The sequence below is a fragment of the Schizophyllum commune genome (genome assembly GCF_000143185.2).
Source record: "Schizophyllum commune H4-8 unplaced genomic scaffold SCHCOscaffold_3, whole genome shotgun sequence".
NCBI classification, from domain to species: Eukaryota; Fungi; Basidiomycota; class Agaricomycetes; order Agaricales; family Schizophyllaceae; genus Schizophyllum; species Schizophyllum commune.
The window spans coordinates 2,772,454-2,799,575 of record NW_026089540.1 but is presented as its reverse complement, the minus strand read 5'-3'; the positions used below and the strand labels follow the sequence as shown (position 1 = coordinate 2,799,575).

At 57.1% G+C, this 27,122-nt stretch overlaps 11 protein-coding genes across 11 annotated transcripts; 6 read left to right on the top strand and 5 right to left on the bottom strand.

Annotated features, from left to right (window-relative positions):
* Nucleotides 1-16: 16 nt before the first annotated feature.
* On the bottom strand, nt 17-1,892 carry SCHCODRAFT_02616382 (uncharacterized protein). The gene is made up of 4 exons (XM_050344755.1): nt 1,861-1,892; nt 377-1,808; nt 275-315; nt 17-205 (listed from the first exon to the last, which is right to left on the bottom strand). Exon 2 carries the CDS (start codon nt 1,631-1,633, stop codon nt 416-418), a length of 1,218 nt encoding a protein of 405 aa, XP_050201823.1. The 5' UTR covers nt 1,634-1,808; nt 1,861-1,892; the 3' UTR covers nt 17-205; nt 275-315; nt 377-415.
* A 160-nt stretch (nt 1,893-2,052) lies between these two features.
* SCHCODRAFT_02616380 (uncharacterized protein) lies at nt 2,053-3,656 on the bottom strand. Its single transcript, XM_003033962.2, has 2 exons — nt 3,137-3,656; nt 2,053-3,082 (listed from the first exon to the last, which is right to left on the bottom strand). The coding sequence occupies exons 1-2, from the start codon at nt 3,535-3,537 to the stop codon at nt 2,356-2,358; spliced, it is 1,128 nt and encodes a 375-aa protein (XP_003034008.1). The 5' UTR covers nt 3,538-3,656; the 3' UTR covers nt 2,053-2,355.
* Nucleotides 3,657-3,676: 20 nt separating this feature from the next.
* Nucleotides 3,677-6,239, top strand: SCHCODRAFT_01151440 (Actin/actin-like protein). The gene is made up of 10 exons (XM_050341110.1): nt 3,677-3,853; nt 3,910-4,024; nt 4,075-4,143; nt 4,187-4,310; nt 4,360-4,504; nt 4,622-4,777; nt 4,928-5,190; nt 5,301-5,436; nt 5,597-5,659; nt 5,739-6,239. Exons 1-10 carry the CDS (start codon nt 3,774-3,776, stop codon nt 6,175-6,177), a joined length of 1,590 nt encoding a protein of 529 aa, XP_050201822.1. The 5' UTR covers nt 3,677-3,773; the 3' UTR covers nt 6,178-6,239.
* A 290-nt stretch (nt 6,240-6,529) lies between these two features.
* Nucleotides 6,530-10,266, bottom strand: SCHCODRAFT_02493904 (ARM repeat-containing protein; the record flags this gene model as incomplete). Its single annotated transcript, XM_003033961.2, has 12 exons — nt 6,530-6,639; nt 6,700-6,906; nt 6,959-7,048; nt 7,100-7,463; nt 7,517-7,842; nt 7,897-8,137; nt 8,192-8,521; nt 8,579-8,744; nt 8,799-9,068; nt 9,119-9,991; nt 10,042-10,112; nt 10,177-10,266. The coding sequence occupies 12 exons, from the start codon at nt 10,264-10,266 to the stop codon at nt 6,530-6,532; spliced, it is 3,138 nt and encodes a 1,045-aa protein (XP_003034007.1).
* Nucleotides 10,267-14,012: 3,746 nt separating this feature from the next.
* Nucleotides 14,013-15,080, top strand: SCHCODRAFT_02685882 (uncharacterized protein; the record flags this gene model as incomplete). Its single annotated transcript, XM_003034560.2, has 3 exons — nt 14,013-14,331; nt 14,386-14,593; nt 14,655-15,080. Exons 1-3 carry the CDS (start codon nt 14,084-14,086, stop codon nt 15,078-15,080), a joined length of 882 nt encoding a protein of 293 aa, XP_003034606.1. The 5' UTR covers nt 14,013-14,083.
* A 180-nt stretch (nt 15,081-15,260) lies between these two features.
* SCHCODRAFT_02570286 (PSS-domain-containing protein) lies at nt 15,261-18,331 on the bottom strand (the record flags this gene model as incomplete). Its single annotated transcript, XM_050343829.1, has 15 exons — nt 17,886-18,331; nt 17,788-17,795; nt 17,663-17,727; nt 17,493-17,603; nt 17,399-17,439; nt 17,125-17,345; nt 16,980-17,063; nt 16,852-16,917; nt 16,788-16,802; nt 16,695-16,740; nt 16,429-16,487; nt 15,825-16,016; nt 15,598-15,710; nt 15,378-15,549; nt 15,261-15,329 (listed from the first exon to the last, which is right to left on the bottom strand). Exons 1-15 carry the CDS (start codon nt 18,001-18,003, stop codon nt 15,261-15,263), a joined length of 1,380 nt encoding a protein of 459 aa, XP_050201821.1. The 5' UTR covers nt 18,004-18,331.
* Nucleotides 18,332-20,221: 1,890 nt separating this feature from the next.
* SCHCODRAFT_02492904 (uncharacterized protein) lies at nt 20,222-20,572 on the top strand (the record flags this gene model as incomplete). The annotated part of the gene is made up of 1 exon (XM_050342977.1): nt 20,222-20,572. One exon carries the CDS (start codon nt 20,222-20,224, stop codon nt 20,570-20,572), a length of 351 nt encoding a protein of 116 aa, XP_050201820.1.
* A 15-nt stretch (nt 20,573-20,587) lies between these two features.
* Nucleotides 20,588-22,375, top strand: SCHCODRAFT_081806 (uncharacterized protein; the record flags this gene model as incomplete). The annotated part of the gene is made up of 7 exons (XM_003034559.1): nt 20,588-20,672; nt 20,769-20,829; nt 20,883-20,927; nt 20,982-21,022; nt 21,079-21,158; nt 21,209-21,824; nt 21,877-22,375. Coding segments are annotated over 7 exons (1,163 nt in total), but the record flags the coding sequence as incomplete, so codon positions are not given.
* Nucleotides 22,307-23,612, bottom strand: SCHCODRAFT_02616353 (uncharacterized protein). Its single transcript, XM_003033959.2, has 4 exons — nt 23,445-23,612; nt 23,207-23,383; nt 22,698-23,138; nt 22,307-22,635 (listed from the first exon to the last, which is right to left on the bottom strand). Exons 1-4 carry the CDS (start codon nt 23,486-23,488, stop codon nt 22,392-22,394), a joined length of 906 nt encoding a protein of 301 aa, XP_003034005.2. The 5' UTR covers nt 23,489-23,612; the 3' UTR covers nt 22,307-22,391.
* Nucleotides 23,613-23,719: 107 nt separating this feature from the next.
* SCHCODRAFT_02616352 (uncharacterized protein) lies at nt 23,720-25,584 on the top strand (the record flags this gene model as incomplete). Its single annotated transcript, XM_050344754.1, has 5 exons — nt 23,720-23,800; nt 23,997-24,731; nt 24,784-24,970; nt 25,049-25,215; nt 25,271-25,584. Coding segments are annotated over 4 exons (1,272 nt in total), but the record flags the coding sequence as incomplete, so codon positions are not given.
* A 133-nt stretch (nt 25,585-25,717) lies between these two features.
* On the top strand, nt 25,718-26,993 carry SCHCODRAFT_02616348 (uncharacterized protein). Its single transcript, XM_050344753.1, has one exon. It carries the CDS (start codon nt 25,805-25,807, stop codon nt 26,819-26,821), a length of 1,017 nt encoding a protein of 338 aa, XP_050201818.1. The 5' UTR covers nt 25,718-25,804; the 3' UTR covers nt 26,822-26,993.
* The last annotated feature ends 129 nt before the right edge of the window (nt 26,994-27,122 follow it).

Below are 27,122 nucleotides of genomic sequence, written 5' to 3'. Positions count from 1 at the left end.
GCCTTCCAACTGTACTCTCTCTATATATACCGCGATTCAAACAAACACAGGCTTCGTGAAAGACAGATAAAGAGTTCACAAACAATAAAAACACGAAGGATTTTTCCCTTGGGGTAATTCAAGACGCTTCCGTTCCTTCAACAAACACAGACAAAGGCAATGATTAAACCGGCGAGGAAGGCAAAGGAATGTCAACGTGAAAGACTGGATTCAAATTCCGTGAGGCTGTGTAACACGAGAACAGAAGAGACTATATAAGAGGCTCGCCACTCACCACAAACATCACTATACCGGGGCGAGGTGAGGTCAAGAACTCTGACCAGCAATGGATACGTCAATCAGCCGTGTCCTTACAAAATACATCGAAGGCGCTTACCCTACAGAGAAGAATCGCCACCCGATTTCGCCAACGCCGCTACCACCTAATCCATCGATCCAGCTTAATGAGCGTCTCAAAGGCAGCACGGTCGACCGGGGAAGGACCGTAGACGCCCGAAGGATACTTCACTCTGAGCATGACGAGGGGATATCCCTGTTCGCGACGGAACTCCATCATCCGGGATATGACGCCGTCAGTAGTGCGACAGGTGAAAAGTGTAAGCCGTTCGAGACGTGGTAGCAGTGCGCGGCCTGCGTCGTCCCGTGCTTCTGGGCCTAGTCTGGCGAAGACGGCGTCGCCTACATCTCCTTCGACTCCTTGAATGCGTAGGATCTTGAGCGCGGACATCTGCGGCATCTCGATGATGCGCAGGACGGTAGTTTCGTCGAGGGTTCGGCCACCGCGCAGTGCGAGTCGCTCCATATTCCCCTGTGTGCGACGCAGGAAGTCAAGGAGAACCGTGATATTCCCGAACGGCCAGCCTTGACTACCCGCATCCTCGCTCCCGAGGTTATCATCGCGCTCCAGACTGAAGCGTCGCAGACGCGGGGTGTGCAGGTCGCGGAAGAGCTCGTCCTGTTCCCCGTAGCCATGCATCTCCAGCTCTTCCAACGCGTTCAGCCGATACGTCGCGGCGGTATGCGCAAAGCTTCCACCTAGCGAGGCGCTGATTACCCGGATTTGAAGGTGCCGCAAATCCGGGGCGCTCGACACGATATGCAGGAACGTTGGGCGGTCGATGTCGGCGCGCTCGAGTGTAAGGGATCGCAGGTTCCGCCAATTGACGAGCTCGGGCATAAAAGTGGCAGACTCCCAGTGCAACTCCTCTATACCGCGTGTGAGGAAGGTAACCGAGAGCAGTTCTACGACCCGCGGGTCGGCAGGCACCCACCCGATGGTCAGGGCGAAGCGCTTGAGCGAGGGTGACGTCAATTCCCATAGGTAGTGCGCGGTGTCCTCGCTGGGATCGTCGAGCTCGAGCTCCACGATCGCAGGAGTTTGTCGAATGATGAAGACGAGGGCGCAATCGCAGGGCTCGCCGCGGATCTCTTCGTCCTTGACCCCTACAGCTCGGACGTGGAGGCCCGTTCCCCTCGCCCGCGCCGCAAATAAGGACGCGAGTCGCTGACGCGACTTGTTTTTACACGGCCGTATCGAGAACCACTGCCACAGACCTGGACAGTCGAGCGCGATCTCCCGCCAGCGGCGGCATACGTGCGACACGACGAGCGAAGGGTATTCCGGCCCCAGCATCGACGCCGCCTCGTGGTAAGTAAGATTGCCGACTATATGCTCTATGCATTTCTCGAAGATTTTGATGAGCAGTTCGGACGGCAGTTGGTTGATACGGGAGATTCTGGCGAGAGCGACATGTCGATAGCCCTGCGGTGGATGGGTAAACTCGCTCAATTCTAGTGCCTTCCGTCCTCTGCAGTTCTGTGAGCTCAAATTACCTGCTCAACATGAAACGTAGTACTGACGTACACTGCAGGCTCTGCAGATGAGGGCAGCTACCAACGGTGCCGCGGCCGCTTAAGACCCTACGGAACTTGCCGAAGTCAGTTGGCCACGTGCTTGTACAGATATTTGTGTCGCACAAATGTGGAGCGGCCAACGCTCGTCGCTCTCACCTTGGAGGTCACGTCAATCTAACCCACACTGAGTCAGACTTATGACAGCGAAAGCATGGAATAAACATTGTGCAACGCAGTAGACAAAGATGCAACAGAAGATCAGATGCGACAGAATCAGACGCAGAAAAAAGTAGATTCGTAGACGCGGCCCTCCAGAGTCCCAAAGAGCGAATCAGTGGTGGTGGTTGTACATGGCATACTATACAGTGACAATATCGTGTCGTTCGTTCGTCTCCAAGAAAGGGTTGGGTAGATTCGGGTGCGTGGGTTATGCACTGAGGGTTAAGCTGCCAGTTAGGCGGCAGGTCGCTCGCCAAGGTCGACACCCATCGCGCGCGAGGATTACATATCTGGGTGGCTGAGACCTGGATTATGCTCCCTATACTTCAACGTCTCCAGGTGGTCCCAACTCTTCGCAACCGAGAACATCTCTGGCAGCTTCGACCAGACGATGGCGCGGCCGTCCTCAAAGTCGGCCTTCGCGACGCAGACACACTCCTCGCAGAGCCCCTTCTCCCACCGCGGCTCAAACTCGATCAAGAACGGGTCGATCCAGTCCCACTGCAGCGCCTCCTCCATCCACTCGATGCGGCTCTGCTTGCAGCGGTCCGCGCTCTGGCACGAGTGCGACGTGTGCGACGTGCGCAGGAAGGAGAGCACGTCGTTGAGCGTCGCGTAGAGCAGCTTCGTCTGCGCCTGCAGGCACTTGAAGCGGTCCGCGACGCTCACGCACTGGAACTCGTCCGCCTGCTGCGTCGTCTCCTGGTCCGCGATCAGCCCGCGCGTCGAGACGCGGTACATCGCGTAGGGCCGGATCCACGGCAGGTCGAGCGTGCGCGCGAGGTGGAGCGCCTCGGCGTCTTCCTGGCGCGAGGGCTGGAAGGTGCCGAAGGTGGGCGGGATGCCTGCGACGGTGTCGACGGGGGAGGGCGGGAGCTCGGTGGGGTAGACTGTGTCGAAGTGGCGCACGGCGCGGTTGCGGAGCATGAGGATGTCGTATTTCGTGGCGGCGCGCAGGATGCCTGCGGCGATGGCAAAGGTCGTGGGGGCAGGTGGGGACTCGAAGAAGCTAAGGGACGGTCAGATGGGGGTCGGCTGACGAGGGTTGGACATGAACACGTACTCAGAGTAATAGATGGCCATGAAAAGGTAGGTCATGTCCTGTGCGGCGTCCCCTGGAAGGAAGACAACCGGACAGCCATCGATCTTCTCCTCGTCGCACCCCACCTGTGGTAGGGAGAGCATGCCACGAAAGACATTGGAGTGGATGGCGAGTATCGACCGATGCACGCGAAACTGCGTGTCCTCCGCCTGAAGAACGATATTCCCATCGTCAAACCACAGCTCCTGTACACGCTTGAGCGTGCGTTCCTCCTCGTCGTTGTCGACGAGGGCTCCGCGGTCGCCAGCGGCTACTTCGGCCGAGTCGCCTGCGTACTCGGCGCTCTCCTGGACGCCGACGACCCGAGAGTTGGTCGAGGGAGTCTTGTCGTAAGACACGCGCTCTTGGGGGTGCAGACGCATGTTTAGACGAGTTCGGGGGTTAGGAGAGAGGGACGAAGCAGCATGAGCAGACCGCGCACGGTGCTTTGGGTGGGATCGTGGCAAACAGCAGGAGACAACAGGCGAGGACGAGCTTTGTGCGCCGGACAAGACCAGTGTCATCATCCCGGAAGTCTGGGCCGAGTCTGGGGCATCACCCCATCACAAACACAGAACAACACACGCTTTTGTTCTGAAACCTCACGTGCAAGTTCAACATGGACTCCCCAGTGGTCATACTCGATAATGGGGGCTATACGGTCAAGGCAGGCGTCGTTGGCGTGCATCCGGAACCATTGTCTGTCGCTGCCCAAACTGACTGCGTGTGAATCTTTCGCTGAGGACCGAGCCCAGAATTGTCCCGAACGCGGTCATTCGTTCCAAAGGCGACAAGGAAACGTACGTCGGACACGAATACGCGAGATGCTCCGACTTTTCTTCCTTGCACTTCCGGCTACCCATTGAGAAGGTAGGCTTTCGTCACATCATTCATCGCGAGCACCGTTCAACATACTCAAGGGTTTCGTCACAGACTGGGATGCTCAGAAGGCCGTCTGGGATGGGGTATTTTCCAAGGAATGTCTGAATGTAGGTTTCTTGCCTGCCGTAAGTCATTGTCTAACCTGCGCAGATAGACACTCAGCAATCCACCTTGCTCTTGACTGAGCCGTACTTTAACCTTCCCAATCTGCAAAGGACCTACGATCAATTTATTTTCGAAGAGTATGAATTCAGGTCATACTGCAGACGGACGCGTATATTACTCTGTTGTGCTGCTCTTTCACACTGCTGATGCCTCGCCAGCCGCCTCTCTCGTACCATACGGCTCTCTCTTCGCTCAGCCAGGCCTTCCGCCGCCCGAATGCTCGCTGATCCTCGATTGCGGATTCAGCTTCTCGCACGCGATTCCAGCCATCAATGGCCATGTTCAATGGAATGCTGTCAGACGGTAAGTAACCTTTAATGCACCCATCGCGTGTTCACATCTCGCTCCACCAATTCATCGCACCGTCACCTGCGAGTTGACCTACTAACAATCTCGCTGACAATCTTTTATTCGTTCTAGCGTCGATGTCGGCGGCAAGCTCCTCACCAACCACCTCAAAGAGCTCGTCTCCTTCCGCCAGTGGAACATGATGGACCAGACGGTTGTCATGAACCATGTCAAGGAGACGTGCTGCTTTGTGTCGCTGGACTTTGCGCAGGATTTGGAGAGGGCGCGGTCAGTATAATGTCCCCTTTGCTCTTGGCTTCCTCTTTGCTTGCTTCGATGGTTTGATTACGACCGCACGCCCGCTTCACTTTCCGCACGTCCGCAGCACTTTGTGCCCCTCTCAAGGGAACGTCCTGCTAACACATCTCCTTACCTCAGTCACGACCGCAGCACCACCCTCTCCTACGTCCTCCCCGACCTCACGAAGTCGCCGCACGGGCATGTCAAGAGCGCGAATGACATAAACGTCGACGGCGCGAACGACATGGACGTGGATGGCGCGAATGACATGGACGCCGACGGCGCGACTCGAAAGAACGTCGATTCCGCGACTCGCAAAGACGTTGACGCAAGTCAGGTGCTGCTAATGGGCAACGAACGCTTCAGCGTGCCAGAGCTGCTGTTCACGCCGAGTGATATAGGTCAGTCTCTGCAATCTTTCTTTCCCTCTCGCGTCTCCTCCATTCCATGGATACCGTCATTCGACTTCACGGTTGACTGAGTGTGCTGTGGACTAACGCCAACCCTTCAGGCCTTGATCAAGCCGGCATCGCGCACGCCGTCGCGTCCTCCATCGGCGCCCTCCCGGACGACCTTCAGGGCATGTTCTGGGCGAATATCGGGCTTGTGGGCGGGTGTACGAAGTTCAAAGGGTTCAGGGAGAGGTTGTGAGTGATTGCGTTTGGTTTACTCTGTCCGCTCATGATCGTTTTCTCTACTCCGTATACCTGCGCTCGATGGCCTCCCCTACGCGCTGGTCTCTTACGAGGCGCTGCATTTGCGGATAGGAATGTTATGATCAAGAAGGACGCTAATCACACCGCATAGAATGCTCGAACTCGAACGCCTCGCGCCAACAGACTGCGAGGTCGTGATATATGACTCGGATGAGTGCGTACACCTCCCTCTCTTCTCCCTCGATCTATCCATCCCTCCTACACCATACACCAACAACTAACATCCCCTCCAGCCCCATTACCGTCCCCTACCACGGCGCCCACGCCTTCGCCTCGGCGCCCGACTTTGATTCGCACACCATCACCCGAGCCTCGTATTTCGAGCACGGTAGCCAGCGGCACGACGACGACTGGCGACCGCTGGAGGCGTATGCGCAGGCCAAAGGCCGCGTCCGTCGTGACACCACAAGCGGCACACACGAGGAGGGCGATGATGGGGGCGAGGGAGGTGGCGGGGGTGATGGACAGAAGGATACCGGGGACGACGAACGCACGACGGAGTCAGAGGCTAGTGAGGCTAGTTCGGAAGAGTCCGCGCCTAGGAAGAGGAGAAAGTCATTGAGGGGTGAAGGTAGTAGAGGTGGAAGGGGCGAGGGAAGTCGGGGAGGTGGTAGGGGAAGGGGCGGTCGACGACGGCGTGGAGCTGCGGAGGGTGCATTGGTGGCGGAGTAGGTGATAGGCGGTACTAGACCGACAGCGATACCTCGGGGAACATCAAGCTCGAGCGCTCTGCAGAACCGATACTCATGTACACCAGCCAAAGCACAGACAGAAGGGAATATTATTCGATATGCAACAAATTATCCAAGAGGGGCAGCGACAACACAAAACATACAAGGTAGCAGCAGCGGAACGACAGAATAAAAAGGAGGTTGCGAACTACATAAGACGTGAATTGTGCACTTACGTCAGAGAAGCGGAGATGTCGTTGAGAGGAAATGATCATGTCTAAATCGTAGTAACAGAGACTGAAGGCGTGAAGGAAGATTAACGGATCCACAGAGCAAAGCAGCGATGTGCTCGCCTACTGCGGCGTCTCCGCAAGCTTCATAACCTCCATGAGCAAGGTTTGCTGCTCCGGCGACAAACTCGTCGTCGCCGCCTGGTACGCCTCCGGGTTCTGCATCTGGAAAGCTAAAACAATCGTCAGCACACCATTTCCCACCCAACCCAAACGAAAGGTAAACCACTCACTCGTCAACGCCTGCTTGAACGACGCGTATGGGTTCACGTTGTCGAGCGGGCTGAGGTACCCGAGCTCCTCCTCGACGTTCTCGTCGTCCGACTCGTCGTCCTCATCGACCTCCTTGCCGGCCTCCTTCTTCTCGAGGCGCTCGCGCTGGCGCGCGCTCTCGTTCGCGAGCATCTCGAGGTAGGCGGAGTCCTCGTCCCAGACGTCGTCTAAATATGATGTTAGTAGTTGATTGAGCAAAAGGAGGAATAACTTGCTCACCATCATCATCCCGCAAGTTCAACAAGCGTCCCTCATCGAACTCATCGTCATCGCTGTCGTCCTCCATCTTCTCTTCGAGGAGCTTGCGGTCTATGTTACTGTCAGTTCGTGCACCTCTCTACCAACATTCACTGCACTCACGCTCAATCGCCTTCGGCAACTCCTTGAACACCGTCAACACCCCGCCCACAATCCCCGGCCAGCCCGCCTTCAAGCTCTCCGGAATAGACGCCGGCGGCACCTCCAGCAGCGCCGACAGCGCCAGTATGCTCAGCTTCTTGTCGTGCACGCGCGGCAGCTGGCCCTTGCTGATCGCCGTGAACCAGCGGTCGATGAAGGTGCGTGCGATGCCCGGCGAGGCAGAGTCGATGATGTGCAGCGACGCGGTCGGGTTGTAGAGGACGGCATTGATGAGGACCTCGAGGTTCATCGTGCGCAGGGCGAGCGTGTGGTTGTCTTTCTGGGCGAAGGCGGTCAGGGCGGTGGCGATGATGACTTGGAGGTGCTGGAGAAGGAGGTCAGAAAGCTGGCAGAGACTTTGTAAGAGTGAGAGCATACATCATCGACAGCACCGCGCAAGTTGAGCAAGATGGACTCGACGAGCTTGCACGCGTTGACGCGATCATTGTCGCCGAGCTGCGAGGCATTCATCGCAGTGACGTAGATGTCGACCACCATCTGGCGGTAGTCCGCGCGCTGCTTGAAGATATCCGAGCCGTACGAGAGCATGTTGTCGAGCACGGGCAGCATCTCGTCCAAGAAGTCGATGCCGTCGGTCTTGAACAGCTGGTAGGTCTGCTCGAAGATCGGCCATAAGCTGGGCGAGATGGACCGCATACGGAACGTCAGGGTGTCGAGGAGGTCGTACATGTTGTCGTAGAGGTCTGTTGAGACGAGTCAGCATCTTCTCCTCCTTTACTTATACACTTGAAACATACCGATGATCTTGCGCTCGAGTGTGAACGAGATGATGGGCACAATAATCTCGCAGATCTGACCCATAATCTCCGGCGAGCTGTCAACAGCCAAGATGACCGTGCAAAGTGTCTTCACGACACCCATGGCCGCGAACGTCTTGTCCTCGTCGCCGGTGTCCATAACGAGCGTCTCGAGGTCAGCATCCGCGTCCATGGCCTCCTGCCCGCCGGCGTCTTGGGCAAGGCGGATGTAGAGCGAGCACTAGGGAAAGACGTTAGTCCCGGTGAAAGATGTTTGACGCAAATGACAGCATACCAAACGCTGCGCCAACTGCGTCGCCACCGGCATCAGCTCGTCCTGGAAGTTGTCGACCATGACCTCCATGCAGTGGTTGAGGACATCGAGGTCAGTCTCCTCGGAGAGCTTCAACAGGTCCTGGATGACCTTGCCGATCTGGGGCGCGACCTCCTTGCGGATGATCTCGTGCGCCTGGACGAGCTCGGAGATACCGAGGGCAGCCTGGACGCGGACGGGGAGCTCGGGGTCGTCGAGGGCGGCGAGAATAGCATGGAAGTGCTGCCCAAGGTGCTCTTGGTTCGACCATTGCAAGCCCGACTTGGTGAGGGTGCCGAAGATCTCGAAGGCCTGGTCGAGGCATCAGCAACGGATGTATGCGACGGTGGCAGTGGAGGCAAGACATACCACACTGCGCATGTACGGCTCCGAAGACGAGTACTCCTTCAGCACGTACTGCTGCATGAAGTTCTCCATCGTCGGCGTGTTCTCGATCTCGGGGTGGCGGAGGATGTAGGGGCCGAGCGCGGCGGTCATGTTGAGGGCACCGAAGCGCTGCGTGGGGCCGGCGTCGCTGTATGCGTTGTCAGCATATGAGACTAAACAGACGTGCAAGGCAGCTGCTTACGAGTTCAAGACATTGTTGATGAAGGTCATGATGGGCATAAATGTCATCTTGGTACGCGTCGTAACAAGCGTGAAGAGGAAGGTCGTGGCGGCAGCCGTGGGGGTGTTCGGCGCCTCGTATTCGTCGATGGTAACACGGACATATTCGAGCTGGTCGCCGGACCACATGGCCTGCTTGTCGGCGTTGAAGGTGAGGTGGGGGAAGACGAAGGTCTGGACGAGGTTCTGGACGTGAGGCTTGAGCAGCGTCCAGGTGCTCTTCGGCTTGACACTGAAAGTGAAGGTGAGACATCAGTGTTTGCGAGTTTGACCGGTGCGTACCATTCGTTAAAGAACTCCAGGATGTAGTACTGGCACTTCTTCGAAAGCCATGCCTGACCAGAGACGAAGAGGTCGACCTCGGAAAGATAGGTCTTCAAGATCTCAGGCGCAAAGGCGGTGACGAAGTGCTCGGAGAACGCAGCGTAGCTTTCCTTCAGCTTGCTTGGCATCTGCGATGGGTTGCCAAAGCGGTGGAACAAGCGGCAGAGGGTGCCGTGCGCCCACTTCTTCGCCTTCCACCATTCGCTGGCTTCCCGTTCCTCCTCGGACTCGGGTACGACCTCCGAAGGCAAGCGCAGGTTGATGACGTTGAAGAGCAGGCGACCCCAAGGCACCAGGCTGTCCGGGCTCTGCTGGTGCTTGCTGAGGTTGATGAGGATGCTCGTCTTGTAGGACTTCAAAATGAGGTGAAGCAGGGTCGGGATCTCCTCCTTTTGCGCCGGGTTGAACGGGTTCTCCATCATCTGCGTCGCGATCGTGACAAGCGAGGGAAAGAGCGCCTCCACAATGCGCTCCATGTTGTCGCCGTTCTGGCGATAGCGCCACGCCTGGATCGCAGAGAGTGTGGCGAGACATCCGGCGTGGACTTCGCGGATATTTGAGCTGGTGAGGAGGGCCTTGATCTCGTCGGTAAGTGTTGGCCAGTTTTCAGGGTAGTCGTGGGCGACGATTGACTTGAGCGTGCTGAAAAGCTGCACGCTGACGGCACGAGATGGTGCGGCGGAGAGGAAGGGGAGAATGGACTGCTTGAGCGCGGCCTTGTCGGACGGCGAGATGGGTGCACGGTCCGGTCGGCGGGGGTCAAGCTCGGTGAGGGGGTAGCCATACTGGACGCGATTCTTGATCCAGACAGTTATTGCCTGACGCGTCGCTCTGCAGAAGGTGGTCAGTGGACGCGATGCGGAATCGAGCTGAACACGCACGGGTCGACTGATCCCTCGTCCGCGCTCAAGATCTGCAGCAATACAGTGATCACGCCTTCCTGAAGCCCGACCTATGGACGCAAAGTTGAATGCCACTTAGTGGCACGCTCAGAACGCGTCGGATTGCTCACGCACCTTCCGGATCTGCAGCTCGCCTGCCTTGCGCACATTCGGATCTGGGTTGTAGCTGGTCGTGAAGAGCGCGGTGAGAGCCTGGACATCCATTTCTGCGTGGAGATGAGCGCGTAAGACAAGTTGTGTTCTGCGACGACGCGTACCGTGTCCTTTTAGATTCTAGTTATCGATCAAAAGCAAGATATAATCAAAAATTTGCATTGGCGTGCCCTTAAACCAGTCACATCACGTGGTACCGTTACGGTACGCGCTTTTCGCACGCCTTCGTGCTTTGTGGGCCTTGTTCTTGACCGCCATGAGCAAAGAGGGCGACAACAAAACAAACCGGGTGTCGCTCTTTCGCGACTTATGAACTTTTGTCTGCTCGTGACGCCTGCCCAGGGAACTTTTCCACGCTATCTCACGGCACGCTAAATCAACTTCGGTCCGTTGACAGTCAAGCCTCCAAATCCTAGTACACCGCACGTTGTCGGGCTATCCATCATGTGGCGCTTCAGAGCTCTCGCTGGCTATACCCTCATTCTCACGCGCTGTGAGAGGCGAACGTGAAGGGTTGACTTCCACTACTCTATACTTGGTCACACACTGCACCCGATCTCAGGCCGCCGAATATAATCAGAAGACACCGTCCACCGCGTCGTCTCCATACCTCTCAGCACCGTCTGTCAGATGAGGGCTCCTCTTGAGACCGACTGTCGACGTAGGCATCGCTATACGGCCGATACCGCCCCCTTGCGCAGCGTGACTGATCGCCAGGCCTTGACGGCACTCGTCGAGACTGCTCAAAGGGGTGAGGCCTCGAGATAGTGTTCGTCGTCGAACGCTACTGCTTCTCGCTCTTCGCAAATAGGCTGACACGAAAGTTCGAGCGTTGTACACTGATAGCTCGCCGGCTACAGTCTAGGGTATGGGACCTTGACTCTTGGAAGGCATGGCTATCCGCGTCGTTACTTGCATCTTTGTACGTCCTCCAGCATACGAAAGGACACATCTCATTGATACCCGGCTTCATTCCAGCGGCATAACGACACGCCCCCAAAATACCGACCGGCTGCTCGTATAGCTTTGGTATAGCTGTCAATGGACAACCACCGACGGTTGCGCGGCCTTCGTATTACGCGTGAACGCGTCCTCATAGAGTCCGACTAATACACCACGCAACTACGACCCTGTTGACTGTCATCATGGTCATTCTTCAAGACTGTATCGCTCTTCAGACCTTTTTGGGTCTGATTCGCCGACATTGATCAGTCAATTCTCTCCTCCCGTCCCATGCAGATGCAACCCTCTCTCAAACCTCAGTCGCTATGTCGCTCTGGGCCTTGTCGACACACCGGCGGCTCGCTGGCTGCATGTGGACGCGGCGAGCATGTACTATGGTAGGTCGAATCCCTCGTTGGAGACGATTGACCAAGATAAGCCCGGCCGCTCGCAACATCGTGGCGTCCGCCTTCAAGCTATAAGGGTCGCGGCCCGGCGACGCGCTGAACTCTACGGCGCCTGTGTACATGCAACTCAGCGACATGTGGAAAAGGTATGCCTAGGCTTTGTATGATTCCGATCCACTGACTGACGCCCACCACGCACAGAAATTATGTATATCGATGGTACTCTATGTAGGATGCAACGTGTGCTTGACTCCCTGGGATACCCGAAAGTGCTAACTGCTACTGCGGCTGCGAAATCCGGCAGCACGCGCGAAAGGTATGCGGTGGCGTCGTGTACTCAATTGACCCTCGGTACAATCCAGAGCCCTTGTACTCAGGCCAATGCCACCGACTGACGGTCGGTAAACCCAGTCGTGAGAGCCTCGCCTGCGCGCCTGACTAGCCGGGCAGCCATACCTCTCCCGCGACTCAGACAATTCATTTTTCTTCAGGCAGTGGCTCTTTTTATTCGTGAACTTACTGCCCCTCTACTCGCTCCTTCTCACTGATCCTTTACCAACGAACTCGAGGTACGAAGCACTTACTAGTCTAGAAGCGCAGACTCTCACCGTAAACTATATCCAGGGCGCCATCGCCCTTTCTCACATCCTGTGGACTATGATGTACTGCTCACGACCACGCGCTGTCGCACACCCGCACGCGTTATACGTATCGACGCGCGCCTCCTCTCCGTGGTGAGTCTATTTCGCCTCCATCCGCCTCCGCGGCGAGTCTAATTCGCCATCCTTCTAGCTTGCAGCTGCCTCGCGCCCACGGACGCCTCCTTCTCCATTTCCATTATGTTATGAGCCGCTGGACTCGCCATCGTCGGCTGGACCCGCCCCGTTCTTCATTCCGGCGCGTCGTAAACAGCGCGTCCTCACGCCCATGCAACTTGGAGGTACCACCCGCTCACGCCTTCGCAGCCCTCGCGCATGAGGCGGATCTTGCGCTTCAGGGACCGCCTGGGAAGGTGGCAAACTTGGCGAAGCCTTCGCTACAGGCTCTGAACACCGAGCACAATATGCGGAGCCGGCAGATGCCCTCCCATCGTCCATCTTCTCCGGCGCCTCCCGCAAGGCTGGCCCTCTGTCGATGGAGGCGTGTCAACCCGTGGACGCGTATCGACCCGTGAAAGCGTGTCGACGGTGTACCGAGTCATGGGTGAAGCGATCCGATGGCGATTGAAGTGCCTGGTTTGGTGGTAACGTCGATGCTTACGACTGAGTGCGCGCAGGCTCGGGGCTGGGGCTCGTCTTCGTCGGCTTCGTGAAGCACTGGGTAATTGATTTCTGGGGTCGAACACCGTCTGTTTGTTTTCGTCCCTCGGCGTGGGTAGCGTCGACTGAATTATGGACATCGAAGTGCCACAAAGTACAGGAGCTAGTCTCGTGCGCATTTGACTGGACCAGATTTATGGCGACCGCAAGCCCAGCAGCATGAGCACTAAGTACGGTTCCTCCGCGGTGCCTTCAGACGAGATGAGGTCTCTCGTTGCAACTTTTGAGCCACAAGGGTTTTGAACACAAGATATCTCACCCTGGATCTGGTGAGTAGGCCGCTCGATCGCTCTGCAGCCGGTACTCATGTGAATCGCGCGCAGAAATTTCTGGCGGCTTCACCCATTACATACTGACAAGCGTGCGTTCTCATGTTTGTGCCCTTCGTTGAACTTTGTCGGTCAGGTTGCGGGTGGCTTGTGGCCAATGTAACCGGCACTTGCCGCGGTCATTCTTTGACATAACACACTGTTCATTTCCTTCGCGGATGCGCGACAGCCCCAGTCTTAGTGTCAACACCTCCCGCGCCAGGCCTCTGTGCACGCGTACCTTGTGTAATCTGAAGTCAATCCTGAAAGGCGCGCGGGAGGCGAGTGGCACTGTGAATGCGTCCGGCAATCCATGAGATCTCATTGGTGTCTATACAGGGAATTCAAGGCGTTCTACAACATACCGACAATCGATTCATCCTGCATGACGGCCCTCAACAGACTCCTGACACTCCATGGGGTTTATTTCCTTATGCGCGCAAAGCGTGGTTTTGTCCGGTCAAGGGAATTATTCATGATCCGGTATACGGAGATATATGATAGGCCGAGGATGTGCGAATATTCGAAGCTCATGGAGGACGAGACAGGCCGCGCCTAAGTCGAAGAACAGGTGGTACAGCCACAACGGATTCTCTTCAGGTCCCACTGTCACTGACCCTGACCCTGGTTCAGGCCTTTGTAATGGGTAATCTTCAGCTGAATCACCCTCTTTGAGTATATACTTGCGCGGGGGCCGACTTGAACCCACGACAATTGAGTAGCCCGACTTCCGGAAGTTCGTCCATAAAACATATTTACGCTTGTGGGTCCAGTTGAATTTGACATGTGCCCGAACCGGCATTCCCCCTTACGTGAGCCGCGCCACATCTTGCCTTCTCCCCCCATCATCTGCACGCCCCCGCGCCCCCTTGCACTCATTCGATAACCCAAGATGCCTCGCGCGGAAGTCGGAACCCCGAAATATGTCGCCAATCAGATGAAGTCGAAAGGCCTGCAGCGGCTGCGCTGGTACTGTCAAGTCTGCGAGAAACAGTGCCGTGACGAGAACGGCTTCAAGTGCCATGCCCAATCCGAGTCCCATCTCCGGCAGATGCTCGTCGTCGGCGAGCACGCAGGGAAGCACATCTCGAACTTCTCCGCCGAGTTCCAGAGCGAGTTTGTGAGGCTGCTGAGCAGGAGGTGCGTGGGCGTTGTACTGCTTGCAGTGTGTTCAATGATGCTATTTCGTCACAGGTTCGGTACGAAGCGCGTGCTGGCGAACCGTGTATATCAGGAGTACATCTCGGACAAGAGCCATCTGCACATGAACGCGACGCGATGGGTCACGCTCACGGAGTTCATCAAGCACTTGGGCCGGACAGGTGTTGCTCGCGTGGATGAGACGGAGAAGGGCTGGTTCATTGCTTGGATCGACAACAGCCCGAAAGCGCTGGCGAAGCAGGTGCGTACTGCTCATGGGCGCCGCCACCTGCCATCGACTGACTTGCTTTCCTTGTCTGTAGGACGCCGCACAGAAGAAGGAGCGCCTCACGACATCAGACGAGCAGCGCGAGCGCAATCTCATCGCAGAGCAGATCGAGCGCGCGAAGGCTGAGGCTAAAACCTCACCATCATCGGGCTCCGAGGAGGAGAAGGAAAAGGAGCCGGAAGTGGGCCTCAAGCGTGACGAAGGCGCGGAGAAGCTTAAGCTCTCATTTGCTCCGAAGACCACTGCCACCCCCGCTCCCTCCGCCCCCGCACCACTCAAGCTCAACCCACTAAAGGCGAACCCCTTGAAGCGACCGAATGTCTTCAAGGCCGCCGCCTCCAAGCCCGCACCAGCTAACGACAAGAAGCGGTCGCTCAGCGCGGCAGAGCAGCTCATCATCGAGGAGCAGGAGCGCAAGCGGAGAAAACTCGAGCGGGAAGGTCATAGTGTAACAGCATGATCATTGTTCCCGTTCGTGGTCTGAGTGGTGGTATGGTACATATTGATGACTGTACGTCTGTGTAATTATGGGACGCGTCCTATGCGCGGTGGCGTGCAGTGCCGTTCGTGTGTGATGCATTCAGATTCGTTGAGGTACATAGCTGGTGAGTGGCACGGAAGGTAGGGAACACATCGGTGTTTATTGTACTTTTGCGCGGGACGCCTTGCGGTGTTTTCTGAGGTAGCGGCGTGCGCTGGGGACACCAAACTGCAGTTGCATCAGTATTAACTCTTCCAGTAGCAGATTCTTCCTCACCTGCACGATAGGATAAATCGTGAGCAGCGTCAACCCAATGCCCCAGCCCCACTTGACCGGCGCAGGGAAGGGCTCGGAAAACTGGCCCTTGCTCCACTTGAGGATGACCAGGAGCTCTGTCGCAACAGTGGCGAGGAGCATCCAGACGTGCTGGCCCATACGGACGGCTTTCCTGCAAGGCCGTTAGCAGTTGTGAGGCGTCGGAGGGAACAAATTGTACTTGGGGTTATTAATGTACTGATAGAATTCCCGAACGGCGGGGAGGCCGCATAGGAAGACGAAGGCCAGCCGCGCGATGACGATGGGGTGGTCGGGCTCCATCCAGAGGAGGGTCTATAGGGTGGCGTTAGTTATGTCAAAAATCCCTTAACCCCGCGGGCATTCCGCCCAACCCCGTCAGAAGTACGAACACAAGTAAAGAGATACAAATTCCACCATCCTACTCACTTTCAAATAGAATGGATTCAACTCCGCGGCGAGGAAGACCGCGAGCAGCGTCACCACGCCAATGTAGTTCGCGAACGACGTCGCCGTGCCCCACTTGAACGCGGTGAAGTCGTGCGGGGAGAACTGGGAGACGACGCGCTTCGCCTTCGAGCGGAAGCCCCGAGACTGGCGGAAGCCTCGCCATTCGTAGGGCTGGTGGGTGAATGGGTAATAGAGATGCGTGTACGAGGGGGATAGAGAGGAATGGTCAGATGTAATAGACGTGAGGAAGAGGTTAGAAGGGCGTGTACGGGAATCAACAGAGGCAGAGGGCACGAGATGCAATAGAGAGGTATACGAGAGATAATAGAGGGATGTTCCCGAGATGAAGTTGAGTGAGATTCGATGGACCAATTGAGGGTTTTGCCAGGCGGAGCAATGTGTTGTACGACACGCAATAGAGCGACGCAATGGAGGGAGATGAAAGCGCGAGGCGGTGATGCGTCCATCGACGGGATGATGCGCGTCGCCGGTTCAACGTTGGTGTACATCGAGGTCGAACCAGTGTATACGGCGAGGAGATTGCATAGATGGCAGGTAGATAGAGCATTCCGTGAGCTTGCACACGTCGTAATAGGCGAAAGCCACTCGCCTTGACTTCGAAGTACTGACAAATCTTCATGCCTAGACGTACAGAAGAGGTGCGTTAGATAACAGTTCGGGGTGAGATAGCGAAACCGGTAGATTGCAATGTGAAGGGCATGGTGTGAGATAGAGAGAAGGATGGAGTGGGATAGCGGATGGAAAGGGTTGGGATCGTGAATGGGAGAGTTGAGATAGCAAACGGAATAGGTTAGATGACGAAGCTTAGACCCGAGGGAGATGACTGACCGACCCAAGTGCCCAGCCAATTACATATGAGCACGTCAAGCAGCCACTGACGCGCAGGTTAATGGACGCCTGTGAGTGCAGTCGCTTACGTACGTGATCCCACCAGCACTGAAGGGGGTGAGCGGGGTGATTTGTGGCAACGAACCCAGCGACTCACCTCAGCGAAGTTGGCGAGCTGGTGCTGGAGACTGTATTCGGCGAGCTCAAACATGATGCTCAGAATCTGCGACGAGACATGAATAACGGGAAAACGGCTGGGAGAGGAGCGTTAGAGCAATGACCCACCCAGCAGAACCAATAGTCGCGGAGGATTAGGGCTTTGCCGAGCCATCCCAATGCGTGCGCGAGACAGAATATATCGATGGCATTCTATGAAAAACGATGGTATCAGCTGCGCGCGACAGCTTATGGCACGGATCCTGCCACCCACGTATATCGTCGTCCAATTCAGCGCGCAGTCCTCAGCATAGGACTTCTCGGGGAGCGGGTGCCCCAGGCTCGGGTCCACGTAAGTCATCATCATGCGCGCCGAATCCAGATCCTGGAAAAGCAGGAAGACGAGCACGAGCTCATAGAGGACATTGATCCCCAGCACCGCGCGCCAGAACGCCGGATGCGGCCGGATGAAGGGCCCATCGCGAAACTGGATCACTGCACGCTGGGCATCAGAAGGCTATCGGCGTGCGCGCGTCGAAGGGGCGTACTTGAGAAAACGAGGAAAGATGCTATCGCGGCGTATACGCCACTGTGAGGCGGAGATGAGCAGAGATAGGCAGGCGGGGGTGGGGGAAGACGTACACGCGGCGCTTGTCGCGGCCCTCTTCGAGGACATCCTGGGTGGTCGCGACGTACGCGAGGAGGGCGAGGCCGACGGCTAGGGCGGAGAGGGTGACAGGCTTGTAGAAGAACCTGGGAAAGATGTCAGGCCAGTGTCCACGCGGGGTTATTCTGGGAAAGGCCGGACGAACTCGACACTGGTATCATGCCGCTCTTGGAAGGGGACAATGAAGGTATACGGTTCTCTTCGGTCCGCCTGGAAGCATCGATGGATTGTCTGAACGGGTCATCTTCACGTAAATATGCATGCACATACGTCGTACCCTGTACAGAGGGAGTGATTAGCTCGGGGCACAGTAGCGGGATGGGTAGCTCCGGAGACGTGGAGAAAGGAAGACAGGGGAGGGGACTGACAACGAACGGGGGTGTCGATTCCCGGCGTAGGCTCAGGCTCAGTTTCCAGCACTTCCTGAGCCTCGGACTCTTCGTTTGGAGACGTCGGCGAAAGGTAGTCTTCGTCTTTGGGTTCCATTATTTACACCGATTCTTCGAAGTCGACGGCCGTTCAAGTGATCGGTCCCTTGAGCTGCGTCTTGCTCGAGCTGTCCTGCGTCTCCAAGCAAGCAAGGCTTCTCTTGACAAAGCGAAGGGGTTCAGAGAAGACGGCGGCGCTGGTCGCGTACGAGACGCCTGTCGGACACGCTGAATCGACACGGGGGTTCGCGGTGCAGCAGGCTGGCAGGAGAACACGGATCGGTGCGTCACCGGGGAAGTAAATCCCCACGTGGCCCCAATTCCCAGTTCGGCCCGCCATTTTCTGCGCCTCGCGGTCTCTGCACCAACGCTCATCTCGTCTGGCTCTCCCTCGAAATGCAGCTGTTCTCACTGCCTTGTACCCCTTTATGACCTTGAGACCTTGATTCTTTGCGTCTTCAGGTCCCTTGACAGACTCAATGTATCGACGCAAGGAGTTCGCGAAGCCTTCCCGCCGGGGCCACAAGACTCAAATGCGCGCTTCTATTGCAAAGCTGCCCCCGGCGTTATGGCTTTGGGCAGTTCTTTATACGGATGTAGGCGAGGCAATTCACCGGATGACTGCCTTGTGTCTTTCCGGAGGTCGCTGATGTGCCCTTGAACCAAACTTGTGCCGCGTGCCCCGAGTGTTGGGCGGGGGAGCACGAGTGCGACCCCTGCCTGCGAACGCGAGTGAATCTCAGACTCGGCTGCCTGAACTTTCGTGTTCTTCTTGTTTGACTTGCGAGAGAACTCTCTCAGGTCTGTGGTAGCAATTGGTACGCAGAGTACGTCGTTCAAGCGTCAAGCGCACATCTAACCGTCGCTTATACCCAGGAATTTCCCGTACCTACCCCGTACCACACCAGTCGTCCCCGCCGCCGTCGGATTGCCTGACCGCCCCTTGTTCTGCGGCTGTCGAAGTGGCGGTCCCGTCGCAGACCGGCTCTCGGCGCTTACCTACATGGTGATCAGGTGTTGACTGGCATCAGACAGGCGCAACCGTTGGCGTTCTCAGGATTCGCCCAGTGTTCTCATCCCTGGCTATCTTCGTCGGGGTCAGCGGGCGCGCTTCTCTGGATGTAAAGGTATGCATCTCGACTACCCGTTACTGATGCGCGGCTACAACGTCATGCAAACTAGGCGCCCCCTCACACCACCGCCACTCGAACTGTGAGCTTGCAATGATTGTGGCGCGCGTCCAGGCTGGTTCTTGTCGGCAGGTCCCTGCAATAAACTTCACTGCGTTTCTAGCCCACGCACGAACAGGCTTCCGTTCATCCGTATGGCACACATGGGCCTAGGCATCATACGCGATACGCTCACTTTTTTCTCGCAGAAGACATGGCAGCGCAACTCGATCGGCGCCCGGCGCAGTGGAAGGTTCGGTCACGAACTCTAAAGTGCACGGGCGTCGGATATTTTCGTGCGCCGCTTGACAGCCCATTCGTGCTCCGCAAGTATGTACAGTTGCCCTTCCATACGTTGCGATAGGACTGACCAAATGACGCCTTCAGCGGGATATTCACTGAGCGTACCTTTGATGCATAAATTACGTCTGAATTTATGGGATCTGATCCTCCCCTTCACCGCTGCTGTGCCCATCCATCGCTCGTTAGCGAGCATTGCTCTATCCGTGTCACTCTACAACCAGCACCATGCATCGCTAGCAGCGATACTAGCGACCTCACAACCTCGCCACGTCCTAGCCATGCTCGTGATAGGCAAGATCTCGGTGGATTCAGCATCCCATACTTCCCCCAGCCGGGGTTGGTGCTCATCATGCTCATCTCAGCAAATAGAAGGCTGTCGAGAGGACGTCACTATCTCGCTGAGGCGCCATCCCCGTTGGCCGCCGATGGCACGTCCCAGGCCTTCTTCGAAAGGTGTTGCGGACCCGGTGACTCACGCAGTGAAGGGCGGGAGCCTCCAATGATCGGGATCCTGGTTTTAGGGTGAGTCGTGCCACCCAGCCGCCAGCTACGGGCAGGCTTACGCGCAGGTCATCGGACAGGTGCGCGCCTATTGACTCGACGGCGGTGTGCTGAGCGCCAGCGTGCGCAGCGCACATGGACGACGGCGCCGATGGAAAGTCGCGCGACATACGGAGGTATCGCGCGCCTGCGATCTCGGTGCGTGCATGCGCCCCGAGCTCCCGCGGCGCGACGCCCACCAGATCTCGGGCGTCCCGGCAAGGAGAGGTGGCAATCTGTTGATATCCGGCGTCCACGAGTAATATGCCATTGATTCGAAGCGCTAGGAACGGTTCAATAGAGGGAATCACCTTCCCTGATGGCCTCGCCACCCCACTTCGCGACCTCGTTGTGCCTTCGAGGCGGCAGGGTGCCGGCATCCGCGAGTTGCCTGAAACGGCCCGTTATGAACGCCGCAGACCCCAGGACCCTCCCCCTCCCATGAAAGCGTGTTCTGATGCAGCTTCTCCTCCTGCGCCGCGTGGCCGGCCGACGCACAGATTTGGACGCGCACATCTGTCAATAACGGCACAGATCTCGCGCTGGGATCTGATTCTGACGGAATTAATACGCCCGGGCGTTCTTAAGGGACTCCCCGGCGCGAGCTCGACTTGACTTTCTCTCCCCTGACGATGATGAGCGACCCATCGTACTCCCCGCTCCTCGGCAAGACCGACCTCGCCATGGACGACTACGCGCCCGAGACCGACCACCGGTGAGTGGCAGCCATATGTCGCCTCTGGTCCCCGGTGCCGGCGGCCATTGTGCGTTTTGTGCGCTCTACTGACGCTCTAATCTTTGATGCGCACAGTAAGCGACGCCGAAATCGCACAACTCAAAGTTGCTTGAATTGCCATACGTCAAAGAGGAAGGTGTGTGCTGACCGTCCACGGCTTGCTCTCGCCACTCATGGCGTCGACCACAGTGCGACCGCAAGCGTCCGTGCCAGCGCTGCATCCAGCTCGGGCTGGTGAGTGGCATACTCTATATGTGCCATATTGCCTCTGACGCTTGCAAATCTTAGACTGGGCTCTGCGTCTACGAGGTAGACGACCCGGCGCTTAGGTGATCGCTGATAGCTGTGGCCACCCTCGGGCTGTGCTGACTGGTGTGCTTCTTAGGGATGATCCCAACGTCGATGAGACCACGCGCTTGCGCAACAGGATTGCCGAGTTGGAGAGCCTGGTTCGCGAACTGCGCGGTGTGTGGCCATGGAAGTCTTCCTGAGGGTGTCGACTCACGATTCGTCAGGCAAGCCCCAGCCTCGGTGGGCAGACAGCAGCTTCCGAAACGGAGATCCGAACGAGAAGTGGCATTCGCGCGCTGCGAAGTGCTCGCCCCTGCAGGCCAGGCGTCGTCTAGCTTCACCTCACCCAGCCAATGGGACGGATGGTATCGGACCCACGACGCGTTCATCGGTCTCGTCCCTCCTCAGTCCAATCAAAACCGAGGCGGCGTCGGAAGCACGCTCGCTATATCGCTTCTCGCCGTCGCCGACGCTTCCCACCGTGCACTTCCCGTACGGCTCGTCTGAGCACCGCTCGACGTACTCGTCCACCTCTCCCACGATACCCTTCCACTCGACGCACGCCACCAACGGCTACTCGTCTGAAGCTAATCAGCGCGAAGACAGCGGCCTGCCATACCCTCTGACAACGGACGGCGACTCGCGCTATATCTCTAGCGGCAGCAGTGGGAATGGCCCCGCGTGCTGCTCGTGCCGCCAGACGCCCGCGATCATGAACGGCTACCTCAGCCTCGCGCGCCAGCTCCAAAACACCGTCAACGGCGTGCGCCACTACGTGAGCCACTCGGACAGCCAGTGCCAGGTGTACCGACGGATCGTGGAACTGAACAACGTAATGCAGTGAGTGCCTGTGCATATGCTGTCGCCCGCGCGGGATTCTCATCAAGCGCAGGCTGACCGTTGGGACGTCTGGCATCGACGGAAGCTCGAGCTCGCCCTATGGGAGCAGCACTCCCACGGACCCGGAGGTCATGACACCCCTGTCCGCGTCGAGCTCGTACCACGGGCACAACAGCTCGCCTGCGGTCTCGCCCCAGGAGTGGAACGCGCTGGCGACGACCGCGTACAACCCATACTTCCCCAACGAATCGCACTCGGTCTATGGCAGCGGACATGTCATGACGTGAATGTGCGGCGCATCCCCATCTTGTTTCGATGAACGATATATCATACCCGGGACTCCTCTGAATATCGCATACCTGTCTTGTATCCGTCGCGTCGCTATCGTTTTGTGCTTGTACCTGGACTTTCCGTTTCGTGTCGTGCATATATTGCTTGCTGCTTTGAACCTGTACTGATTTATAGACCATGTTACCCGTTGTCGTATACGTGCGATTGCTGTACAAGTATTGTATCGTCTGCTGTTATTGGATGTGAACGCCTCTCATGACACGCCAAGCGTCCCTGTCAGCCCAGAGTGAATCGGTGCACGCGCTGCGACGACGGATCTGCTTTGACGACTTTCCCATCCTGAAGCGTCCATATGTCACGCTCCACGAATAGAGCCTGCCCGTCCTTGCGGACCAAGAGTACGGTTGAGAGTCGAGTCCCATACGGACCTGCGCTTCGTGCGGACGGGTCCACAAGCGGCAGAACTTGTATCGTATTCCGAAGTTGGGCGCGTTCAGTGACGGGAGAGTCAGATCGCCATCTTTTCGGAGAAACGGGGAACTCATCAGATCTCCGACCGCAAAGCCTCGCATAAACACCTACTGTAATAGTGTGAATAGGCTCTCTGTCAGTGCCCCTTCTTCAACTGTGGCCGCGTCGCCAAAATCTCGCAGGATCTTCCGGAACTCTGTCACGCCTATGCGAACTTTTGGCCAATCGTTGGCACCGTGGCCGTCGACGCCATTGGAGCAGCCCATTGCACACCGCTCTTCACTTGACAGGGGTCGGGCCGTGATAGGACCTCCCCCGCCACTGTTCGTAACGAGGGCCCCGTCAAAGGAGAGCGAACCATGGGTCTCAGAAGCGCCGGAGGGTGCGAAGAGCAGCAGGTTGAATCCCGCGTATTGTTCTTGGCTGGGAATGAGACGAGCCACCTGCTCAGCCAGCGGCGCATCACCCGATGCTCGGTTCGACAGCAAAAAAGCGGACGCAAGGCTCCCACGGGAAGACGTGAACTTTTGTGGCGGCTCCGTGATGTTCGTCCTAGGTACGCAGACGACAGTAATATGAGCAGGAGCGAGATCAGCGGGGGGCTGCGTATAGAGGCTCACAGGAGCGCAACGTGACCCGTAGTACGGTTGACGCCGAACCAGGTCCCACCAGCTTTCTCGTCTCTGCCCGAGAGGACGGGATTGCCGGTGGTGCCGTCAGGATGCTGGTCAAAGGAGTGCAAGTGGCTAGCGCTAGTCGGTCGATCGAGAAATTCATCGCGATTCGTACAGATAATTCTGATAGTGGTCCCGCGCGGTTAACATCCCGTCTATGCAGGCCTGTGGTAAGGCAGCTCACAGGGCATAGCCTAGCTGATCGAGGGCGCAGAATGCGATACACATGAGGCCACCGGTTGACTATAGTCCCTACAGGGGGAGGTGTACTAGGAATTGTAGATCCGTAGCCTGATAGATCAGCTCGGAAATGAGTCAGAAGAACTCAGAAGGCGCAGAGCATGGGCGCCGGGACGAAGAAGTAGACGAATCACATGTTCAGTTCATTCTTCTGAAGCTCGGGGCACGGGCCGAACGTTGTTTGGACCTGCTTGATCTTTGCCTTATTCGGTCATTCTTCTCGCCACCATGAACGGTAAAGCACGCGCGCGCGCTGCTCAGAGCCAGACGACGGGGATATACAAGCCAGAGTCAGTCAAAGTAAGACTTGAACATCGCAGACCGTAGAACTTCTCGACATCTCGCTCGTTCAGGATGTCGCGGATTCCCTCAACATACCAAACCTGTCTGACATCGTCGCGACCGCGCTGGCGAATGACGTCGAGTACAGACTACACCAAGTAGTTGAGGTGCGTCGCAAGCAAGAAAAATTCTACTGATGGCTGATCGCATGCAGGAAGCTGCGCGATTTATGCGACACGGGCGAAGAACAACCCTGACCGTATCCGACATGGAACAAGCGTTCAAAGTTCTCAATATCGAGCCGCTATATGGACACAGTCAACATAATCCTCCGGTGTTCCGACGTGCGCTCCCCTATCCTAACTCAAATGCTGGCCCAGTATACTTTGTTGAGGACGAGGAGATCGACTTCGACCGCGTACTCCGAGAAGAGAAGCTAGCTCTGCCGAAGGGTGTCACATACCATGCACACTGGCTCGCCGTCGAGGGTGTCCAGCCACAAATACCTGAAAACCCCCCTGTCATCGTGAAGGAAGGGGACGTCCCGGCACCGCTGAACGCGAAGACGAACGGCGTCGTGGTCACTCCGGCTGGAGGCGTGAAGAAGCTGCAACAGACGCCGATCCAGGGTCAACAACAACAACAGCTTGTCAAGCAAGTGCTCTCGCGCGAATTACAACTGTACTACACGCGCTTGACCACTTCTCTGTCAACATCATCATACTCTGCGCCCGACGAGTTGAAGAAGCGCGCCGCAGCGATCGGCAGTCTGAGCCAGGACGCAGGATTGCAAGCACTTCTTCCTTATCTCATCCGATGGGTTAGCGAGAGCGTCGTTGCCGTACTCAAGGAAGGGGGGCAGTCAGAGCAAGACGGGCACACCCTCGAGACAATGCTGGATGTCATCGGCGCTCTGATGCGAAATACAACCCTGTTCATCGAGCCTTACGTGCGCCCTTCCCCTTCTCCGTATCCTCCTGTCAGCTAATGTTCTCCCGCAGTTGCATCAATTGTTGCCACCCCTCCTCTCCCTCCTGCTTCACAGCACGCTTCCACCCTCCCACGCTGTCGTCCTCCGCACGAAGTCGGCACAGACACTCGCCGAGCTTCTGCGGAAGCATTCCACAACGTACCCCTCCCTCGCCCCACGCATAATGAAGACGCTGCTTCTCGCGCTGATATCACCAGGTGAGCTTGCGGATCCGTTTCGAAACGGTTCTTCTCTCGAACACGAAGGCGCGGGAAGCTGATATGGTGCGTCTGCAGAGAAATCGACCCATATTGGCACCCGGGAGGGCGCCGTCCGTGGGCTCGTCGGCGTTGGGAAGGAAGCCGTAAGGAAGGGTCTCGTCGAGGGTGGCGGCGCGCGCGTTATCGGAAATGAGGTCTCATCCGGGCTTCCGGGTGGCGATGGGCTTGCAACGGTGGTGATGGTATGTTCGGCGGATATTGTGTCTGATGCGACGCGATGCTTAAAGTCTATTGCAGGATGCGCTCGCCATCATGAAGCCAACAGACCGGGACGACCAGATGGACACGCTGGAGACCCTGACCCAGGACACGGAGCTCGTCGAACAGCTGACTTCGAAGATTGGCGAGCACTTCGCAAGGCGAGTGCTGGCCGAAGGCAATAGGGAGTGGGTGCGAAGCCTGCTGGAAGGCGAGGGTTGACGCGCCCCAAATATTTTTTGCTCATGATCGTATCTGCTTTGGACACTGCATATTTGTACTGCTTTCGTATGTTGCTTCACAATGAGTGCTGAGCCTTGGCCAATGCCATCCGTGTACCGGCGACTCTGGCCTTTCCTGTGTTCTCTGCGTGTCTCTGACAGGGAATCGAACTTTGTGGCCCAGATCATTGCCACGTTCAGGCAACCGGCAACCGCCGAACCCCGTGGGAGCTGCGGTTGAACTTCTGTTGTCAACCACCACCCACTGCCACCCCCTCGAAGCCATTCCCCTTCGTCGCCCTGTGCTATACTCCCCGAAAATCCTTATTTCTTGTTAGCGATAGAGCACTGTATGGCAAATAACGCCGCCTCCCTCGTGCATAGGCTCAACGCTCTCCTTGTTAAACTCCAAATTCCCATTAATGTGGAATTCCCTACCGACCTCACCCCCTCCCTACTTCTAGCCATCCTCGAGTCTATCCTCTCCGCGCGCATACCCATTGAGCCCGACCTCCGCCGCCGCCTCACTACCCAGCGCGACTTCGATGCGAAGGTGCGATGCATGAAGCTCTTTCTCGGCGTGCTCGAGAGCGACGTGCTGAAGGTCGACGTGAACCTTGACAAGGTCGACCCGCGGAAGCTCGCGCGCGGCGACTGGGACGAGGTCGTCTACGTGGGCGAGTTGCTCTGCCAGATCGGCGAGCTGCTCGGCTTGCTGCCACAGGGGGCGAAACGGGGGCTACCCATGGCGCCTGCTTCGTCAACCTCGAACACGCCTACGAGCGCGCGGAGGACGCGGCGCGCGACGGTCAACACCTCGGCGTTGGCCTCGACGTCTATGAACGACCGCAGCGCTTCCTCGGATCCTGGGCCACAGCGATCTTTTGCCAGTCTTACAAGCCCCATACCAGGGACTTCTCGCGAGAGGCGAACGCGACGCTGCATCCACGCCCTGCAAACGCCCGAACTCCTGTCAACCAGGAAACACCTTTTTGACACCTCCGCCTTGGCCGCGGATGACTTCACCACCTGCAACTGCCCAGCAGCCGATATACCCCACCTAGCGCCCTCCAAGCGCTCGAAATCCACCTCACCTCGCTCGACGGCCGTCGCCACGGCTCCCGTCCGGCGGAACGGCTACATACAAAGCGTTGACGAGGAAGAGGAGCTTCACTCCTTTGAGTCAGCGCGCTCGACGACGATAGGGGACGAGGACACCTCACGATTTTCCTTCGAGCACGTATCGAGCATCCTCGCCAACTTGGACCTAGAGGAAGCGGAGCCCTGGTCGCACGCACGGACGCTGCAGCTCAAGCGCGAGCGAGCTCGATTGCTCAGCGAACTTGCCAAGTATGAAACGCCTCAATGACTGTCATGACTTATACCTATCTGCCGTGTTGTGCTTGCTTTTTTTGCTGTCGTATTTACCTCGAATCGTCGCTTGTGTTTACGGGATTACGCTACGATATATGTTCATTTCGTATATGACTTGTGGTTGTCGTATGAACATCTAATACCAGTCCTGCTATTAGCATGTCAATGCCTCTACTTTCTGAGCTGCATGCAGCAGTCTTCGCCTGCTCAGTGCTGCCGTTATTTGGTGCAAGTGCATTATTGTCCCGAATTTGGAATCATGTGGCGTCGTCGCGCTTTATAAGCCCCTTCCCACG

Bases quoted from the DNA above. Each gene is read 5' to 3' on its own strand.
- SCHCODRAFT_02616353 (XM_003033959.2), bottom strand. From the start codon at position 23,488: ATGTGTATCGCATTCTGCGCCCTCGATCAGCTAGGCTATGCCCT. The intron at 23,384-23,444 runs GTGAGCTGCCTT...GACCACTATCAG, and splicing joins GATCAGCTAGGCTATGCCCT to AATTATCTGTACGAATCGCG. The intron at 22,636-22,697 runs GTAGGTGTTTAT...TTCTCCGAAAAG, and splicing joins AGCCTATTCACACTATTACA to ATGGCGATCTGACTCTCCCG.
- SCHCODRAFT_02616348 (XM_050344753.1), top strand. From the start codon at position 25,805: ATGGCAAATAACGCCGCCTCCCTCGTGCATAGGCTCAACGCTCTCCTT.
- SCHCODRAFT_01151440 (XM_050341110.1), top strand. From the start codon at position 3,774: ATGGACTCCCCAGTGGTCATACTCGATAATGGGGGCTATACGGTCAAG. The intron at 4,025-4,074 runs GTAGGCTTTCGT...AACATACTCAAG, and splicing joins TCCGGCTACCCATTGAGAAG to GGTTTCGTCACAGACTGGGA. The intron at 5,660-5,738 runs GTGCGTACACCT...CATCCCCTCCAG, and splicing joins GTGATATATGACTCGGATGA to CCCCATTACCGTCCCCTACC.
- SCHCODRAFT_02616382 (XM_050344755.1), bottom strand. From the start codon at position 1,633: ATGCTGGGGCCGGAATACCCTTCGCTCGTCGTGTCGCACGTATGCCGC.
- SCHCODRAFT_02616380 (XM_003033962.2), bottom strand. From the start codon at position 3,537: ATGCGTCTGCACCCCCAAGAGCGCGTGTCTTACGACAAGACTCCCTCG. The intron at 3,083-3,136 runs GTACGTGTTCAT...ACCGTCCCTTAG, and splicing joins ATGGCCATCTATTACTCTGA to CTTCTTCGAGTCCCCACCTG.